We start from the raw sequence: 22,141 nt of genomic DNA on the forward strand, positions 1-22,141 counted from the left end.
CTCCTCATAAAATTTTCGCCCAGGACAATTTCTTCAAGTGTTTTCCCTACACTTTCTTCTATTATTTTTATAGTTTCATGTCTTAAGTTTAAATCTTTAATCCAGTGAGAGTCTATCTTAGTTAGGGGTGAAAGGTGTGGATTCAGTTTCAGTCTTCTGCAGGTCGCCAGCCAGTTTGCCTACCACCATTTGTTAAATGGGGAATCTTTTCCCCACTTAATGTTTTTAATTGGCTTGTCAAAGATCATATAATGGTAAGCAGCTGGGTTCATCTCTTGGTTCTCTATTCTGTTCCATACAGCTACCTCTCTGTTTTTGTGCCAGTACCATGCTTGTTTTGATCACTATCGAAAATGTCCATACTACCCAAAGCAATATATAATTTTAATGCAATCCCTATTAAAGCTCCATTGTCATGCTTTAAAGATCTTGAAAAAATAAGACTTCATTTTATATGGAATCAGAAAAAACCTCGAACAGCCATTACTCAGAAATAAAAACAAAGCAGGAGGAATCATGCTATATTTCATATTTTATGGTTTTAAAGAGATGCCACATAAATGTTTCTGAAAAGAAAGAACACTGAAACTGTACTAAGAGTGGTTCCATACTAAAAGGATCAAACAAGAATCTGAGATGAGTTCCTCTCCTCTGAAATTTAACTTACTAAAAAATTTCAACATAATCTTATTCTTGATACATTTCCTTGATTATTCACTATTCACTTGTGTCCAGTTTCCATATTTACTAAAAGGATGATCCATAACAATTTTTAAGTATGGCATGTCTAAACTATGGGTTACTATGCACCTATTAAAAATAAGGAGGTAGATGTAGATCACTGACAGAAGTGTTATACATTGCTATATAAAGAAAGTTACAGAACTATGATTCCATTTATTTGAAAAAAATGTGTGTATGTGAAGGTCTGACAATTAAGTTTATGAACTCAACCAAGAAAAAGTGCTACATACCTCATTGCTGAATATCAATTACCATAGTTCCCTTCAAAGTACTCCTCGTGGAAAGATCTGCACTAACACTAGCACCTAGTCCACCCTTCAAAGTAAATTTGGAACACTTTTTCTAGAACAACTAGCAGAGATGTCATCATACAAGGTCCAGCAATTAAGTTCATGAAATTGCCATCATGTACATTGGCAGCACTGTACAAATAACTCCACAAGATGTCATACACTTAGTATATCAGTGTCTCACAGCTGTGTTCATGTCAGCATGTGGCAGTGTCTTGCTAAGTGGCATTCATTATTGTTGTGTGCTTTTGTGTACCATACAACAGCTCTAAAGGGATTCTAGAAAAAGAGTTTCAACAACAATGACAACTATAACCAAAACTTAGCCAGGCATTGTGGCAGGCACATGTAGTCCTGTTACTAAGGAGGCTAAAGCAAGAGAATGGCTTGAACCCAGGAGTTTGAGGTTGCTGTAAGCTATGATACCACAGCACTCTACTGAGGGTGACAAAGTGAGACTCTGTCTCAAAAAAAAAAAATCATAATGTATAGACTGAAAGAAAAAGATTTTATTTCATTCCTAAATAATTACCATTACTTACTAACAGGATGTATGGACTAATAAAAGTTGGGCACCACACAACCATTCAAACTTTGGAATCAGATTAGATACCCTCACTCTCATTCCTATTCTACGTTAATTATTATGTGGTAGTTGCTTTTTATCACAGCAATCCCCCCAAACCCAGCTTCATACAGGTTTCCCAAAAGGAACTGAGTTTGATCTAATGTTAAAGCTCTGAACTACCTAGAGGTAGTTGTTCATATAGCAATTAACAGAAGTCTCTTATTTTCCTTGAGATTTTTAAATATCTTATGGCACTACTGTGAATTCACTGCAGTACCCAGGGTGCCTCAGTGCACAGTTTGGGAACTTTAGGTCTAGGCAGAAGGCTTAACCTCAGATAAAATGAGGGCCTGACTGTTCTATTATGGCAGAGGATGGATACAAAAATAGGGCAATTTATATGTTTAGCAGGGCCTCACAATTCAACTTTGGATTCTATCTAGACCAATGAGACTACTAAATGATAGGTACTTCACATGAAGAGCCACTGTAAACACTTTATATATAATAGTATTTTATGAAAAGTATAGTTATAACTGCTTTTCATTTCACAATCACTTGTTAAGTACTTTGCTAATGTAATAGTTTTGTTCTAAAGAAACTATTCAAAAAACAAAGAGGCATAAATTACAATTCGACGAAAGTACTCAATGTGTTTTCTTTACCAGTTATACTGGTATATATATAAAATATTCAAGTATCACGAATCTAAAGTTACTGAGTTCCCACACCCAACTTTTGATGCTTAGTTTATAGATAACGTTTCTGTCACATTCTAACCTGTGCATCTAAAAGAAAGTTATAAATTTAAAATGAGTCATATTTTTAAGCTTTTATACAAAAAAAATCAGCCCAAATATTCAAATATATTAAGTCTTATCATTCTTTGGCTATAAAAGTACAACTTTGCCCTCTATTTAAAAACTAGATAAATGTTTGGTATGTGTTTCTCTTTGTAAAATACATGTGAAAAACAACAAAAGAGGAACTAGATTATATAGATTAAGAACTCATTTAACTTTATACATATTTACTATTAACTGTAACTGAGTATCTGAGGGAAACTCATAGTACTGAACTGGGTTCCCTTGTAGAAAAATACTTTAAGGCTTCCAAAATGTTATTAGACGCAAATGCCAAGGGGAAGCCAGGAAATTACGGTTTCTTTAAAGAAATATTTTAAAGTGGAAATAGTAAGAGAGATGAAAGAATCATTTATAAAGAGAATAGGAAGAAAATGCTGATTGATGATACAAAAATATAAATTATTATAAGGAAAACCAAGCTTTCTTTGTGTCATAACCATGTTCTAAAACTAGGTTGATATTTTATCATATCCTTAAGTATAAACAATTAATGTACCCAAAGATTATCATAGGTCATGAAATTTTAGGTTGAAGTAGTCAAAATCTTAAGTACAATGTAAATTTTCTATTTTTCCTGGAAAGGAATGAATTTTTTACCTAAGAAAGAATAATTATTAGGGCATGATATTCAACTCACTAGCAGAGCATTTAGATTCCTCATATATGAGGAACATATTCTTTATTTTAATATACATCTTTGCCAGTGTGATGGCCACGAACATGTACCACTCAAAACTCCTAGAGAAACAGAGGCTAGGAACAACAGTTGACTGAGAAAATACTGCACATGCCCTGCCCTGGGTGCTACCAGCCAACCAATGAGCATGGTGGAGATAAGGGCTAGCCCAAACCTGTCCAACAGAGGACTCCTCTAACAAGCAATATTTGGCCAGGCTGAAACTTTCTCAGTACCATGCAGCAGTTTGTGGCTCTTTCTACCCAATCGTCCTTTCTTCCCTCTTCCTTCACACATTCCAGACCAGCATCATAGTTGAAAATCTCTTCCCACCTACTGCTGCCCCCCTCCCCAGTATCTTTCATGTCTCCTCTATAAATCTTTCATATGGCTAGTACCATATTGGCATCTGCTTCTTAGAAGACCCAAACTGCCAATGGGCGTGTTTAAAAAGGATTTCAAATAAAGAAATGCATATATAAATAGTTAAAATGTCAAAGAAAACTTGGGATTAAAACAGCTGTTTGATGCCTTACAGCCTCTCATCCTACTCTGAAAGATAACTATTTTCAACTCAGCAGTTCCTTCTGTTTCTGCCCCCACAGTTCTAAATAATATGCTGTGTTAGTTAGAAATGCATTCTTGTGTATGTAACGAAACCTGAAAACTCATTATTTAACTGAATAGGATTTGTTTTTCTCACCTACCAAGGAATATGGAGTCCAGCAGTCCATGGCTGATAAAGCAGTTCCATGGTATCATCAGGTATCAAGCACCTACTCTTCCTTCTCACTTCCCTTTAGTAGGTATGTTTCAATTTTTTTCTTTTTCCTTTTTTAGGGAAGACCTACATCTTCAGTAATTAATTTGCCCCTTCCCCTGCATTGTTTTTCTATATTTCTAACCATTAGTATACCAACATGTTATTTTTCCCATCTGAAAAAGAAAAAATTGAAATTTCCCTTGATTCTACCTCTCCCTCAAGTTCCTGCCCTGTATCTCTACTTTCCTTTATGACATTAACCATTAGTTATGTTGCAAACCCCTAATTTCTCTCCTCCCATTTTCTCTTAAATACTTTACAATAAGTTTTCTGCTACCACCATCCACTGAAACTACTTTTATCCAGGTAACCACTGACTTGCATGCTACTCCATCCTGTGATCAATCTCCAGTATCTTCCTATCAGTAACACTAGACTTTATTCTTGAAACCTGACTCCCAGGACACCATGCTCCTTTCAATGTGCTCTTTTTCAGTCTGTTTTCTCTGTCACCTCCTTTCTCCATTCCCCCAAACTCAAAATTAGAAAAAGCTCAGCCCTTCAGCCTCCTCTATTTCTCTACCTACACTCTCCCTTGGTATTCCTCACCCATCTCCTCCCTTTAATAACACCTATATGGCTGCCTCTAGGTTTAGATCTTTTGTCCAAACCTTTTTCAGAACTATAAGCTCCTAGAATTGGCTATCTGTTTAACTTTTCCACCTGGCTTTTACATGGGCATTTCAAATACAGCACCTCGTGCTGAGCCTCAATAAGTGCCCGTTGACAGGCAATTTAATAATAATATGGAGACTTCTAAATAGTTAAATATTAAAACAGGAAACAAAATATGCTTTAGCCTTTTGTCAGGCCTTTTGACTTCTAAACCTTCTAATTTTTAGGGCAACAAATTTTTCTATAGAGTTTCATCACCCTAATTGCTGTTTCTTTTGCTGGCTTAATTTTCCTCTTTTCTCCTGAACAAGAAGATCCTTGGCTCTTAGTTCTTATCCCAAGATAAGAACTTCACCACCCACTTACATAGTTTTAATATCACCTCTTTAGATGTCTGCTCTCAAATTTTCAGCTCTAACCTTTCACTCCAATCCCATACTAATTTCATATTTCCAATAATATAATCATTTGCTTATCTCTGGTTGCTTCACATGTAATAGGTCAAAACTAAAATTTTTACCTAGCATTTCTAAATTTGTTTTCTGGCTTTCAAAACTCTCTGTACCTTAGCCTCACTGCATTTAACATTTGAAATAATTTCACACCCTCTGATTCTTGCATTTTATTCTGCCAGGCTAATCCTTCTATAAGACCTCCATAAGTCTAATTTTCATGGTTCTACCTTGATGTAAAACTGTTACAGGGCAATGTATCAATACTTTAATGTAATATTCAAAGTCCCTGACAAGAAAGTTCCAAGTTGCCTTTCAAGCTTATTACTTTGTTCTCCAACATGAACCATTTCTTTCCACGTAGGCCCACCTCTTTACTGCCTTGTAGGTACCCCATTTAATTCTCAATTAATTCCTTTTTTCTAGAAGCCTTTGCTTTCATCATAACCAAATTTTATGTGTCCTTTTATGTCTAAGTAAAGTTCTAAATTCTTTACAAATTTTTTTTATTTAAATTATGCTTTCTCTAAACTTCTATTATCTTAGTATTATCTTTTTACTCACTGTCATACAACTTAGCACTCATCAGTGTCGTAGTGATTTTTATGTGTCTATTTTCCTTGACAAGGTTATACTTTGGTCTCAGCCCATAATTTATACTTCCTTAGTGACTCCGACAGTTTGCACAATGTTTTCAGTCAATTAATATGGTGTGATAGGTACTCATAACTTAAAACCACAGTTATCTATTATTATTTTATTAGGAAATCAAATTAATTTTCACACAATTTTATAAAAAGAAAGATCAGGTTCTACAATTAAGGAAGTTGCGATCAAATGAGTTCCATGAGGTGACAGGCTTGGAAAATTATTTACTCTTGTACAGCCTGTCAAATAATTCATTACAGGAATTAGAAAAAGGAAACTAACTTTTGTGACATTTTAAGATTGTACCTGAAAATGTAGAATTGTTATAGACAGAATCCAGACTACAGGGTAATATATTATACCCTTTTATAGTAAAATTTACATACATAATTCAAATAATTTAATCTAAGATCAACATGTAAGGTTACATTTATGCTTAATGATAATATTGTTTTAAACTAATAATGTAAATCTACAAACATGAATGTGACTTAAAGCACAATACTTCATAGCCCTTAAAAAAATCCCATCACAGTGATGCATTTATAGTGTTTTAATTATGAAACTATTATTCTCTAAGGAAAGTTTGTATAATGGTTTAAGAAATTCAAAATGAGACAGTAAATACCTTCTTTCATGAAGTGATTTTAGGAGACAAAAAAATAAAAGTGAGAAATATATCTAATAGTGGGTAGAACTAAAATTCTATGTCATACCTTTTAATACATCTTAAACTAGTAATAGGCATAGTCTAAAATATTAGCCTGAAAACACAATTTTTTTTTTTTTTTGAGACAGAATCTCAAGCTGTTGCCCTGGGTAGAGTGCTGTGGCATTATAGCTCATAGCAACCTCAAACTCTTGGGCTTAAGTGATTTTCTAGCCTCAGCCTCCCAAGCAACTGAGACCACAGATGCCCACCACAATGCCTGGCTATTTTTTTGGTTGCAGTTGTCATTGTTATTTAGCAGGACCAGGCTGGGCTTGAACCCGCCAGTCTCAGTGTATGTGGCTGGCACCCTACTCACTGAGCTACAAGCACTGAACCATGAAAACATAACTTTTATCTATGTCCAACTTTTTAATACAGCAGTTTTCAACCTGTGGGCTGCAACCCCTTTTTAATAATGAAAATACATTGTGGCATTAGGAAGGTTCAGAATCTTCCTGATTAGGAACCACTGTTTTAATACATCTTAAACTAGTAATAAGTATAGTCTGAAAAATTAGCCTGAAAACATAATTTTTATCCTCAACATATATTAATATATATGTAAGTCTTGATTTGTAAACTGTTCTGAAGTTGTAAGTGATGGAAATTATGTTTTTAAATGGTACAATTGACAGGTCATTAAACTGACAATATTAATTAAGTTTTGGTAATAGTGACAACCTATAAATCCTCATTAGACACAGGGAAAGATCCAAGCTCAGAATGCATCCTCTGAAATCCTTTATGTTGTTGAAATGATTCATTCATTTCTAAACAATTGGACTTTTAGAAGAAACAGGACTGCAAAAAGACAACAATTAAAATAAATTTACAAATCCTAAATTTACCATTTCTTGGGGTCAAACATTTACATTAGAAGAGACGTAGCCAAATTAAAAGACAGTGAGTACAAATGTGTTAGCACCAAGATGGTGAGCAATTTTTTTCACTCCTTTTCTAGGAGTTCTAGAATCTTATGCTGTGATCAGCTACTGCCATTTTAGGGCTAACATATGAGGGAATCACCAATAAAATGTGTTACCTTTGGTTGGAATCACCATACTGGACATGTGCACAAAAAGAGGACTTTAGGGGAGCCTGTTGAGATGGTTTACTTATTTTATAACCAAGTAAAATTTAACAGAAATTTAATAAAAAAGTTAAATGGATCCTTTCCTTAAGCTAAAAATTTATCTTGAGTATAACAATTTTAATTTATTGTGATATTAAAGCTCTTTTAGAATAGAACACACACACATTTTACAAGACCTAACTAAGATTCCTATTTAGAAACTGAAGAAGTAGATGGATAATTTTAGTAGGTCTCTCTAAAGCTCTACAGATATGGGACCTAAACTGAACTGGTGGGCAGGGTGGAGATGAAATTATCTTGTTAAAATATATCACATCGAGAATATGCTAGGAAGAAGACCAGAAGACCCCACTGAGAATTGCAACAGCAACAAAAATAAATAAATGAGATCTGATCAACTTTAAAAGGTTTTGCACAGCTAAAGACACAATCCACAAAGCAAAAAGAGAACCTTCCAAATGGGAGAAGATATTTTGCATGCTGTGAATCTAACAGATCTAGAATCTAGTAAGTGTATCAACAAGATAAAGAGCAAACAACCCCATTAAAAACTGGACAAGAGATATGAATAGAAATTTCTCTCATAAGGACAGAAGAATAGCCAATAAACACATGAAAAAATGCTTATCATGCCTAATTATCACAGAAATGCAAATCAAAACCACTCTGAGATAGTACCTAACCCCAGTGAGAATGGCCCACCTCACAAGGTCCCAAAGCAACAATTGTTGGCATGGGTACAAAGAGAAGGACCACTCATGCACTGTTGGTGGGACTACAAACTAGTACAGTCTTTTTGGAAAGAAGTATGGAGATTCTTCAAAGAACTAAAAGTAGACCTACCATTTGACCCTGCAATCCCACTACGAGGCATTTACCCAAATGAAAAAAAGTCATTTTACCACAAGGACATTTGTACTAGAATGTTCATAGCAGCTCAGTTCACAATTACAAAGATTTAGAAACAACCCAAGCCCCTATCACACATGAAAGGATTAATAAACTATAGTATATGTATACCATGGAAAACTTTTAAGCCATAAAAAAGATGGAGATTTTGCATACTTTGTAACAACCAGGGTAGATTTGGAGAACACTCTTAAGTATTACAAAATTGGAAAAACAAGCATCACACATACTGAATACCAATCCACACAAGAGAAAAACTCAATAATATTCAAGATGGGGGCAAGGGGTTCAGTAAATTCTCACCCAGCAGGTACAGGCATGGATATATGGCACACTCCTGGGAGCAGAACATAGCTACAACTTCAACTTTACATGCTTAAATTATATAGCCTAATGGTTTGTGCCCTCACATAAATCTGAAATTTTAAAAAAGAATGTGTTAAGAGCAAAATGTCTACTTAAAAAAAATCTTATTCATCACAGAAATAAAGTACAAAATATGACAAAACATAAAAGAGCTAAGTCCTATTGAAAATATTAAAAGCAGACTCATTGGTGCACCAGCCTAATTAACTGGTATTATTATTAGATTGCTGTAAATTACAAAAGTTGTTATATATACATATTCTATCATGAAAATTGTTTTAATGTGTTGAATTAACTCAATAGTGAGGAGCATCCTTCTCCAAATGCCCCTCCCTACCTCAGACACACACACACACTATTACATTAAAATGCAATAAAATCTATCTAAAAAGGACTATCGGGATGCTACACTGCATATTTTAAGATGCCAACATGTTCCAACTTACCCTGTGTAATGGGTAAGGGCGGAGGCCATGAGATACACCTCTCACTATAGGTGGCAGGCTTGCCCTCCAGTCAAATAATTTTCAGCCTATTTTTAAGGTGAGTAATAGCATTAAGAACTACAAGTTTGAGTTGTACTAAGTTTGAAAATTTCTGAAACATATTTTGTACTCAAGTTTTAAAGTTTGATTTAAAACTTACCATTATTCAAACAAGCTATAATTTTTTAAAATCTCATCCTTTTTCATAGTATTCTAAGGCAAATTTAAGAAGTATTTTGTCTCTAAAAATATTAATTCAGCCTTATAAACAGTCTCTGAAAGATAACAATATATGCTAGTTGAGGAGGTAACATAATAATACCTCCATTAGTAAAGGTAGACTAGTTTAGATAAAAAATGGGGAAAAACCAGGATCCACTAAAATAATAGTCTATATTCAAATGGTAATTATAAATCTGTTTATAATTATGACAAATTTGATGTTGTATATCATGAACAGAACTATGCAGCTAAATTACAAATAAGAATGGTTTGATATAAACCACACTGTAAATAAGAATTTAAATTGACACAAAATATTTGATTCCATAAACCAGTTATAATTATTAGTAATACTAATGCAACTTTAAATCCATGAATGACTAACAATTATTCTTTTTATCACAAGCATATAAAATTTTTCTCAACAAGGGGTATTTTAAAAGCCTATCAGCAAAGCTAAGGCATTTATGTCCTGGTTATGTTCTGACTCTAGCATCACTCAATATTTAGATCACTTTGTAAAGGTTCTAACAGTACTGTGCAATAAAACTTTTTGAGATGGAAATCTTCTCTATCTGCATTGTCCAATGTGATAACATGTGGTTACTGAGTACTTAAAATATGGGTAGTGCAACTAAGGAACTAAATTTTAATTTTGTTTAATTATTCAAATAGCCACATATGACTAGTGGCTACCACAGTAAACAGTACAACTTAGAGAGTTCAAAAGGTAAAGACAAATGTCTTGTTATGTTAGGTCTAACTCTAGCCTGCTTGTTGTTTTCCATAAGCATGATATTTAAAAAAAACACAAGAGTAGTATGCCCAAAAGCTTTTGTCCTGTGATCTTTTATTCAAAAATATCATTAAGTCTATGCAAGTAAACATTTAATAAAACAGATCCAAACAAAAAATACAATATGAAAAGATTTTTATTAGTGTTTATGTTAGTACAACTACACTGATTACTATTGATTAATGAGCCTGATGGCCTGTGTCAATCTGTCTAGTTTTAGCTTTAGAATACCTAGAATTCAAACTATGAAATATCCACTCCTAAGAAGTTTCTGTGCATTTCCTACCATAATACACAATAGCAATTACTACATAGTTTTCAGCTCCATTGGTTATAAACCCTCAAAAGCTTCTCAAATCATTTTACCTGACAGACATATTTGTTCTTCCATTTGCTCAGCACACACTGACTGTTTTCCATCAGCTCCTGAAGTACAACAGAAAAAGAGAGAGTGCAGTTGGTTACATATATTGTCATTATCAGTTAAAGTGCTTCTGATTTGCAAGCAAAAAAAGATCAACATGCCACACAAAGATGCAACTGTTTTGGAACTCCTCACTGGACAAAAGCAAAGCTATCATCACCATGAGAGCTGATCCTTTATGAAAATTAAAGCTGTTGAAAGATGTTTTAAAACAGATTTGTTTGTTGCCATTTTTGAAACTTTTTAAAAGATACCTCCAACTCTTTGAGTGAGTCTCGGAGTTTTTCTGGGCGTCTGTTTTTAAGCGTCCAAGGATAATCTCGTGCTGGCAAATAAAACATGTACTACAGTTAGTTAAACAAGATTTAAAAAGGAAACTCTGCTTAGCAGTGTGCCTTAGGAAGATTAAAATAAAACACCCCCATAATTGAGAGGAAGTGGGCTTCATTTCTATCATCAAATGACAGCCTTTTGAAAGGCTTTGTCATTGGAACAGGATTTTTACCACAAAACAATCTCCCTAATCATAATTTTATGATGACAACCAATAAGTCTTACAGAATCCCTGGGAAAGGTTGCTAGGCCTGTGAATCTAGTATTTAATGGTAAATGGCCCACTCTTTACCAGTGAAGTAACTTTTTCATATAAATAATTAAATGTTCAATCAAAAGAAATTTTGAATTCTGCAAACAGCATACTCAGATCTAAAAATTCCTGTGAGTAAATGAATAAAGTGAGAAAGAAATGCAATACAAAAATGATATATAGAAAATGAAATTAAAATTAGGCATTTTTAAAACTAAGGGAAAGCTAAGTTTTAAAAATTAGGCACTAATAGTGCTCTTTTTAATTTAAAAGTCTTTTCTAAAATCTATACCACAATTCAATAGTGATAAGACTTTGTTTTGTTTTAAATAAATTTTTAAAAAGACAAATTATTTAGTAGAGTCACAATGTTAGCCTAAAACAAACTAAAAATAGTTCTGTTTAAAAGAATTAACAAAATGTTAAATTCAAATCTACTTTATCATAAAAAGAAATTCATCTTTGGATTCTTCTAATTAATAATTCTAAAGCATTATATTTATATTTGTATATATGTGTATGCATATATATAAGATAGACAGTATATACAGATATTTAAATTTGAGAGTAGAATCATTATACATCGTATTTCAGCAAGTTAATTTAGTTTTATAAACATAATTTTGATGTGCAGAGCATATGTAAAAGTTTTAAAATCTGTGTTGTAGCTACTAATACAGTATTTTTAAAAATTAAATATCAGTTCAACAATTTAAAACAAGAAAACAAGTGAGATTTTTGGTTCCAGCTGTAGTCTAAATCAAATAATAAATTTTATTTAATTTTCAATAATAAAACCATAGCACATTGTAGCTATATTATATATGTAACAGTACTTGACAACCGAAAAGATGAGACTGAATAAAATGCTAACACTGATAATACAAATCTTATTTTTTTAAATGAGTAAAACAAAGACAAAGTATGAATAATTAAATGTGACTATAATAAATTAAGAGTGGTACACTTATTTCAAATATATTAAATAATATCTATATAGTTCATGAAGAAAGTTTGTCTTTATATAAGCAGAGACCTTATCAAAATTGGAAATTACAAAGGCTCAACAAATATAATTCTTACATGTTTATGTACCTAAATAATGAGAATCTGTAATTTTAAGAAATTTAGAGGGAATAATTTTTCTTATTTGTGCATAATGAATATTTTACAGTTTTATAATAATTCCGAGATTATATAAAGTAAGCTTACACTCTGCCAGCTTCTGTTTCTCTTCTACGTTACCATGTTCTGTTGCTGGTATAACGGCAGAGGAGAGAAAGAAAGAAGAAAAAAACAGTAATTTATTTTTATTATAATACATATTTTTAATATTATATATGACTATTATATACATTATTGAAGTTAATAAACTATGCTAAACTCTTTAAAGGACAGTTTAAAAAATGCCATAATTAAGATGTTTTCCTTTCATAGAGATTTTTTTAAAATTTGCAGTGAAAAGGCACAACAGGTAGGCCAATATCCTGAGCCTCCAATCTCATCAGATAGGGAAGGGAACTGCAACCAAGCCCAGAATAAAAGTTGCTTCTGTCTATCATCAGAACCATGAAGTCATCCTATTAACTACCAAGCTAAGCACACAGGATACTCACACAAGCCCACTTCAACAGAGACCAAAACAGGAAGTAACTCTAGCTAGAGAGACCTTTTGGCCCATCATAAAACTTCTGGGATTAACAGGATTAATCAGATAAAGAAAATTGATCATTCACTCAGAAATGCCTATTTCAGATATCAGGTGAGGATCCGGGAGGCCAGCATCAGGGGGACCCATGCATTAACAATGCCCTCTACTGGGACACTGATAAATAAACGTGACTAGACTGTCCTGTTATCAGCCTGATCAGCAGTAAAAGGAGAATTTTCATGTTCTTCTACAGCATTTTCTCAATATTACTTTACTTTATATAGAATAGATAGGTATCAACCTCAGCATTTTTATAAAACACTAAAGTGACTTTTAGATAAATTCTGGAATTTATCGAAAACTCATAAAAACAGTTAATAATGGTCAGTATTTCACAGTTTAGAATATTTAGTTTATAAAAATTAGTTTAGTATAATAGGTACTTTACCTGGTGTATCTTTCTTGTCATAATACTGGTAGATCCCAATGTCTCTATCTATAGAAATGAAGAAATAACATTAAATTATATAACAAGTCCCAGAGAATAAGAAGCCAAACCATGCTATACAGGGAGAAGGGGGGAGGAGAACAGCAGACACAGTCTCCTTATGTTACTAGAAGTAAAATGGCTCAAAAGCATCTGGAGATGGGTTCATCTATTCTAGGGATATGCAAAAACTGGAAAGTTTATCAATCTAATGAGAAAAGATTTATACAAAACTAGAATGGCATGAGGAAAAGATTAGTAAAGAACTGAAATCAAGAAAGACCAAATTTTCTCTTTCACACTTCCTCTGATATTTTTCACAGGGCGCTACCAAAAGGAACTGCCACTAACTAATGCCAAATGAAATCAGTGGATGGAAGAAAATGCCCTAACTGTTGGATTCCAAGCTGTGGCTTTCTTTTCTCCAATTTAGCTCAAGAATCTATTTCCCATTTGAGGGAAATCTGCAGGAAAGAAAGGGAGGATTAGAGAAAGGTATGGATAAATTATTATCTGAAACTTGTTTAAATTCAAAAAGCCTTCTAAACCCATTTAAATCTAGACACTCTGCTGGGCTACCTAAGAAGCAAAGCTACACTTCCAGATGTTAAAATTCATTTAACCAAAGAATCTGTTCTTGCTATTTAAATACAAGAGAACAAAATAATTTTGTCCTTTTTTCTTCATATTTGTGAAGAATGAAATATTTCTTTCACTGAAGGAACATTTGTTTTCTTCATGCAAAATAATTCTGTTACTAACATTAGGAGTACACAACTGTTATGAAAGAAGAAGCAGTACAGGCTGCCCCCTAGTGACTGACTGCTCCAAACTTTCTCAAACTGAATAAAACTTCAAAAAAAATGTATTACTGCTATAATTTACTTTTCAAATACAGTTTTTCAAAATAGTCAATCATGTGTGTTTATTTTATTCATCATGCTATTAGTTGAGACATATAAAGAATTCCGTTTACTGCTACCAGTTAGATTGAAAACAACCAGTAAGGATTGAGAAAAGTCATGAGTTGTACATCATGGGCACTGGTAATATTAGATTTCTTGACCTGGGTGGTGATTTTATGGGTGCGTTCACCTTCTGATAATTCACAACATACTCTTATAATCTATGTATGTTATACTTCAATAAAATATATATTTTTTAATCTAAGAACCACAGGCATTACATACACTGGCAATATTCTCTATTAAAATACTCCATCCTATAATTATGCCCATCATTCCATGCATTCAAATATGTGCTGCAACTCTGAAATAAAACCATGAAGATCTTAAAGGACCCTGAATCATCTAGTCAGAGCAGAATTGTCAAAACCCAAGCAAGATAAGGAAGGCATCCAGCTAAGGAGAACTGCCCTACAAGTTTCCAGAGCTCAGTGAGGTAAGAGATTCACCAGAGAAGTCTACATCTGGCTGGTATGTTAGAACCCTAGCAGAGTAAGGAAATTCTCACAGGGCTATGGCCTGATTATGGGTTATTAGAAGCTGAGTAAGCTTAAGAGGACATTTGCATAGACATCAACATGGAGTGTCAAAACTCACACAAGGTGAGAAGGATATCCATGGAGGGTGGAGCGGCCACGGGTACATTAACTGAACCTTGTGGTGGCAGACTGAAGTACTAGCAAGAACTTAACAGTTTCGATATATAGAGATAGATAGAGAAATGACAGCAGAAGTAAACATGAGTGAATATGGAGCCAGCTGTGATAGCTCACACTTATAACCCCAGTTACTCAGAAGACTGAAGCAGGAGGATTGCCTGAGCCTAAGCATTTAAGACAAGCCCAGGTAACACAGCAAGATCCTATCTCTAAACAAATATGAATATGTGTATATACACACATACATACATACATTCATATATACATATATTCCTTAAGTTCTGTCCACAGAGGGCCTAGGAACAGAAATACTTCAATAGCGATAAGTACATGTGAAATACAACTTAGCTTCTAGACACCCTTCTCCTCTAAAAGGAACCAAGCTCCTTAGAGAAGTGGCTGATTCCAAGGCTGTGGAAAGGAAAGCATAAGATAATCCTGAAATATCTGTTCTGTCAAAAAGAATGCAAGTGCTCAAATGTTGACAGAGACATGTCAAAAAGACACAGAACCAGCTTGAAGAGGGTCCTTCTGGCAACATCAGGGACAACTTAAACATCAAAATAATTATAGTAACAGATTATAATAACTGAATAAAATAAGAAATTTGAGTCCATGGAGATAAAATAAACAGAAAATAAAGTTTACATAATTTCAAGATACCTCTTATAAAACACTTATTAATCACAAAGGAGAAAGTAACTTTGTAGTAGAGGAGCCTAGCAGACACCATCTCAATCAAGTAATCACAAAAACCATCAGAAAAGGGACATTCAAAATGTGAATCACCTGATAGAATACACTGAGAACACAGTACCACTTCTGGGATATTCCCATCACACACGCGTAACCTGAATCTAATTGTGAGGAAATTTCAAATACAAATAAATTTAGGAACATCCTACATAATAACTGGTCTAAAATGTTAAGGCAATGGAAGTTAAAAAAAAAAAAAAGTATGAAGGATCTGTTCCTGAACGAAGGACTAAAAAGAAATGACAACTAAATACAACATGACTATGAACAAATCCCTCTACTAAAATAGGACATCTGATGAATGAGTCAATTTAGACTGAAGTCCATCATTGCTAATTTCCTGATTTTGTGACTATATAATGGTGATGCAGGACAAAATCTTTTTTGTAGAAAATAAAAACTAATGCATTTGGGGTTCATAAGGCATCAAGTTACAGCTTACTCTCAAATTGTTCAAGAAAAATAAATTCTCTGTACTGACAATTTTTCTGTTAAGTTTGTGATTATTTCAAAAATTTAAAAAATACTTTTAAATGTCAAACATAAGGAGAACATTACTAACTGTGTCTAGATGACAGGGAAGGCTTATGAAGTGACTTATTAAAGCTGAGCCTTAAAGAAGAAGCAGGGTTTCATACAGACTCAAAGAGAAGAATGTTCCTAACAGAGAAAAGATAGGCCCTATTGAAGACTCAGGGGGCTGAAGACCATAACCTTCCCAACAGGACCACTTTGCACCAGTACTGGATCCTTCTCGAAAAACCATTCACTGCCTCAGAATAGAAGAAGGAGGGACAGAAAACTCTAGGACAGAGAGAGGGGCAGCGAAGGAGTCTGCTGGGCATGTAATAGAAAACTAGGAGTAAAAGGAAATCAAGATAGAATAGATCAGATTTCCAACTACAGGGTCTAAGCTGGGTAGAAAGATAAGAGAATAGGGTCCCAATGGGCTAGGAGAAACAAAATATTAAAAGATTGGTGATCTCAAAGAAGCACAAAACCTAGATATAAGAAAATAAGGGAATAAGATGTAAAAGAGGCAATTATGACTAGAAAATACTTCCATTAAAAATCCTCACCAGCAATGAAATAAGTTCACTTCCTTCATGGATTTTTTTTTTCTATTTTCTGAGAAATTTTTCTTTTACGTTTGAGTTTTGAAGTTTTTTACTCAACATATTTTTATAATAACTTCCAAGAGATCTGTATACTTTCATATGGTTCTTGAAGCTTCTGTGTTTTGTTTATTGCTTCATGGATTTAGGATCTTTGCTTAGGTCTCCATTGCACTTTTTTTCATCTTCCTACATTATCTCTATTTCTTTAGAGATCCTTTCACCAATTTGTTTCTCTTTTTTTCTTTCTAGTTTAAGACATTCCTCAAATATCTGGTGATCCTTAGCTTTCTGTTCATATTTAGAAGCAAGCACTAGAAAGCTGACTGGAAACTCAATGTAAATAATAGGTCTTCTACTGGGGGCCATGCAACTAGCTGCTTCAGAGAGGAATCAAGTACCTTTTTTCTTGGAAAGTGTACAAATGAGTATGACATTCTTAGAAGCAAATGGGAGTAAGAGGATCTCACCCACCAGTATTTAGTCTACCATTTCATCCCTATTTTCAGTTCAGCAGTTCTTCCACTGGCCCTGTTTTCCCCACGTTTAGAGCCTCCCTAATTAAATATTTCCATAGCGTAAAAGGTGTCCCACAACTTCTTTTGCAGATTTTCAACTCTCTTTGTTATTACTCTCATGCCATATCCTCATCTTCTGTTAATATATGGTTCTTCTGACTCAGCGCCTGTAACTCAGTGGCTAGGGTGCTAGCCACATACACAGAAACAGGTGGGTTCAAACCCAACCTGGGCCTGCTAAACAACAGTGACAACTGCAACGAAAAAATAGCTGGGCATTGTGGCAGGCACCTGTAGTCCCAGCCACTTGGGAGGCCAAGGCAAGAGAATCACATAAGCCCAAGAGTCTGAGGTTGCTGTGAGCTGTGAAGCCATAGCACTCTACCGAGGGTGACACAGTGAGACTCTGTCTCAAAAAAAAAAAAAAAGGCTCTTCAAATTTCTGTTCCTTTCCAGAACTTTGAGATATAATACAAAGTGGCTGTCATTGAAATTCACCTCTATAAGCAACTGATAAACAGATTTTAGCTCTGCTAATTCCTCCATTCCTTCTATCTTCCAAATATTGTCCTTTTCTCTTATTCCTTGTAGGTTTATGCCCTCTTTATTTTAATTCATTTACTCTCATTTAGAGTTTTAAGAGGAAACAAATCCTCTTTGTTTAACTGAAAGTTCTGTCCTTATACATTTTTAAGTAAATAATAAAAATATTACATTCATTATAACTATATATTTTGATATAAAGAAATACTTTGGAAGGTAAACCATTTCCTTAGTAATTATACTGAAGATCTATAAATAATAGTACCCTCCTAAATATAACTGTTGCTTTGGATAATAAGAGAAGAAAAATTTTTTTAAAAATGTTTCCTGATGAAATACACTTATCCTATAATGTTAATAAGCAATGTTAAAACACACTTATGTTATTCCCTCTCAAGAAATGTGAAATATAAAGAACATGAAAATAATAGCACATCTGAGCTATATATTTGAAATGTTATTTTAATATCAAATAGAAATGCCTTTACCATTAGCTAGCCTGTAAATATTTATGAATGTAAATCTGTTATTATGTTAATAATCCCAGGAAAAAATTAAACATGCGTATATCTTAAGAGGAAACAAATACTGAATCATTAAAATTATTTTCCAAAGCTAACAATCTAACTAAGCTGGAAAAAAAATAAGAATAATTAAAAGCAATTTTTTCCATTAACCAATTTTTCATTAAGAACAAAGAAAAGAATACAACTCTAGCTGGAAAATCTAGGCTCTAACTTTTGCTAGTACTTATTTATAATGTTGTAACATACTCGAAAAATACTGAAATTAATCTAGAGCTCATTTACCCCCAATGTGTAAGGTATTCTTCAAAGACCACAGGTGCAGTTCAGTCAAGTAGAAAGACATCTGATGGCAGAACAGGAATCTATGTTCTGTTTAAAAAATAATTAAAAAGAGGTGCCAATTAATTATTGTGTATTGCCAAAAAAACCAAACATTAAAAATAATCATTTGCCACTACTGATATTTGAGATACAGTCCATTAGAATAAATATACTTTAATATATCCTTGGTTAACCATCCAGAAATAAACTCTAGAAAAAGGAAAAATATACTTCTTTTCCTGGATTTAGTATGTCATCACATTGAGAAATGTGGTAAGAAGAATATATTTAGTATTTAGGTTTTCAATAGCATATGTTTGGTTAAGCTCTGAGTATATTTAGTTATTTAGTATTTAAGCATTTTTTAAAGTTTCATTTTTAAGGAAAAGAAAAGTCTATTAGGTAGTTATTAAGGACAAATACATTTTGTGGTCCATTTTTAATATATAAAGCAATATTTATAATCTCCCACATTTGTAGCTCACATACAAACAAGGCTAATTAAAGTGGAATTTGCAAGGTAAATGGTATACAGTTATTACTATAAGAAACACAATTGCTTAAAAGTAAACTGTATGAAACCACATTAGCATTCAAATTAGTTTGTTAATCTGCATGTTATGATACATCCAGATATTCTATTCTAACTGCATTTTTAAAAAAACCAAGATAGTAAAAACATACCTCTTGTATTTCCTCCCATTTTTATAGAAGGGGCTAGTGAAGGACTCTATTAATTTTTTTTTAATCAAGTAAAACCTCATCAACCTAGACTGATTGGAAGAAGGCAATTCTGCATCAGGAAAAAAGTTAACATTTTACAAATATTTGAAAGGAATTTTTATAACTTTGGAATACATATGGTATTATGTTATATATGCTATAATATATATCAGAAATGCATATAGTAACTTGAGCTACGGACATTTTACTTATTAAAAACATAAAATAAGTATTCTTTCCAACAAACTTTTAAATAACAAAAAAATTTAAAAAATATTTTAACACATCTTTCAATAGAGAAAAAAACTCTCAGCTTCTTTAACATTAGGAGTGAATAAAAATACTTCTGACACTTCCCATATGAGTGATAACCCAAAATAACTTCTGACATAGTACAAACTTCCTTGCCCTTCCTTTACATTTACATTTGACCTCAAGGCTCTTACAAACATCAAAAAACAGATGCATGTTCAACTAACAAGATACAATGTTCTAAGCATTGAAATGGCAGAGTGAAAAATGTAGCAGCACAGAAGAGAAGCCCAATGCTGCCTGAACAGCTGGGCTGTGATAAAGCTACAAAGAAGTAGTGAAATGTTAATGGGTCTTCAAATTAAGCATGGGATTTTACCAGTTAGATGATGATGATGATAATAAAAAAGAAAATTATGACAATAACAACAGGTAATACTAAACACTTAGACTAAATACTAAATACTTGTTCTAAACATTTTATGTATTCTTTTTTGTTTGTTTTTGGTGAAACAAAGTCTTCCTCTGTTGTCCCCATAACTGGAATGATGCAGTGGTATGATTAGAGCTCACTGCAACCTTCAATTCCTAAGCTCAGGCAATCCTCTCGGCCCATCAACTTGAGTAGGTAACACTACAGATGCACGCCACCATCTATGGCTAATTTTTTCACAGTAGAGATGGGATCTCACTGTGTTGCCCAACCTGGTCTTGAACTTTAGAGGGCTCAAGCGATCCTTCAGCTTTGGCCTCCCCAAGTGCTGAGATTATAAACATGAACCACCACACCCAGCCTGTATTAACTTATTTAATCTTCATAGCTACTCTCTGAGGTAGTATCATCATTACTCTTATAAAGAGGAAAGTGAAGTACAAAGAGATCCCACAGCCAACAAGTAGAAGTGATAAGCTTTGAAACTATGCACACTAGCCCCAGAGTCTGCTCACAATTATAATACTCTTACTGTACGGAAACATAAAGACATAGGAATGAGCCTAGACAGTTTGAGTAAAAGGACAGGATGTTCTAAGGATGGCAATAGGTCAAGGTGCATGGTTGGTAGTGATGGAAAGATGAAGATGAAAGGGTAAGAAAGAAACAGGTTATACCAATCATAAACTTTGGATTGCTCTGAATTCTCTCTTTTTTGCATTAAAATACAAGAGTAAGAGATGAAACAAAGTACCCCTGGATCCCCAAATTTGCTCTGCTATAAGCAGATGCTGGCTTCTGGCTGCTACTATATAGACACATACACAGGTACAGATTAGATGAGCTAGTGGACTGCATTACTAGGAGAGAGGGTGCAATTCATTTTCAGCAAGCAGTAGAGAAAGGGGAATATTAAGCATGTTAATAATTTTTCAATTCAATTGAGTATTATCTTTCAGAGTTATCACTTTGGAAGTGACTCTAGTGAGCCCACCACTACCCAAAATGTTTCCACATTCTTTGGGATTACTTTCAGTTAGTTTTATGAGGCTTATTGCAGAATTGTCACCTTAGATTTTTTAAAAACTAAAATACTTAACTGTATTAGGATAAGTAAATTCAGACATTTTATTTAGAGAATGTTTCACTTAGAGACTCTTAGAATTTTTAAAAACTAAAATATTTAACTGTATTAGGATAAGTAAATTCAGACTTTTCATTTAGAGAATGTTTCATTTAGAGAAATTGTTTAAAACAATTTGTTAATTAGTTAAATAAGTATGTATTTTGTATCTACTTAATTCAATATGTAGATTCTAGAATATTGATATCCTGTTTTCTTATTCTGACTTCTCAGCTTACAAACTAACTTGGACAAATTACTTAACTTCTCTATTTCTAAGATTCTCCCAGCTATATAATAGGCACAATAAACCACCTACATCAGGAATGTATTTTGCATGTATTTACTCAATTATTTTACCATTGCTGCTGTTGCTGCTTCTGCTACTACATAATGTTTATTATATGCAAATTTATATAGAAAAAACTAAAAGAAGTAATGAACATAATCTCTAACCTTATATGAATAAGCACTATGTACAATAGGTGATTTATGAAAAAATACATATCTGGAAAAGTTTCTACACAAGAAAAGGTATTTACATTAGAATACACAAATGGACTAATATGTCATTGGGAATGAAGAAAGTGGTGAAACAGGTACGTACTTCTTTCTGTAATGAGCATCAAAGTTCACTAACTTATAGACTATAAGAGAAAAAAAAATTTCATTCCATAATTTATGTTTAGTCAGACACCAATAATTCCAATTTACAACAATTTTCACAGAAACAAAGCTGAAGTTTAGCTGTTTGTAGCTACATAAATCTTTTATCATGCAAATTAAATATAAA

The 22,141-nt window shown here is 33.3% G+C and overlaps 1 protein-coding gene across 1 annotated transcript in view; it reads right to left on the minus strand.

Moving 5' to 3' along the window:
- The window catches only part of WDPCP (WD repeat containing planar cell polarity effector), a 375,892-nt gene that overhangs the window by 253,162 nt on the left and 100,589 nt on the right, over positions 1-22,141 (minus strand). The window contains exons 2-6 of the mRNA XM_023512057.1: positions 18,779-18,865; positions 13,375-13,422; positions 12,488-12,532; positions 10,944-11,014; positions 10,632-10,691 (exon numbers count right to left, since the gene is read on the minus strand). Of these exons, the coding sequence (XP_023367825.1) occupies positions 10,632-10,691; positions 10,944-11,014; positions 12,488-12,532; positions 13,375-13,422; positions 18,779-18,839 (285 nt within the window). The 5' untranslated portion in view covers positions 18,840-18,865. The remainder of the gene's footprint in view (positions 1-10,631; positions 10,692-10,943; positions 11,015-12,487; positions 12,533-13,374; positions 13,423-18,778; positions 18,866-22,141) is intronic.

The sequence above is a fragment of the Otolemur garnettii genome, unplaced genomic scaffold (genome assembly GCF_000181295.1).
Source record: "Otolemur garnettii isolate 467f Iridium unplaced genomic scaffold, OtoGar3 scaffold00024, whole genome shotgun sequence".
NCBI classification, from domain to species: domain Eukaryota; kingdom Metazoa; phylum Chordata; class Mammalia; order Primates; family Galagidae; genus Otolemur; species Otolemur garnettii.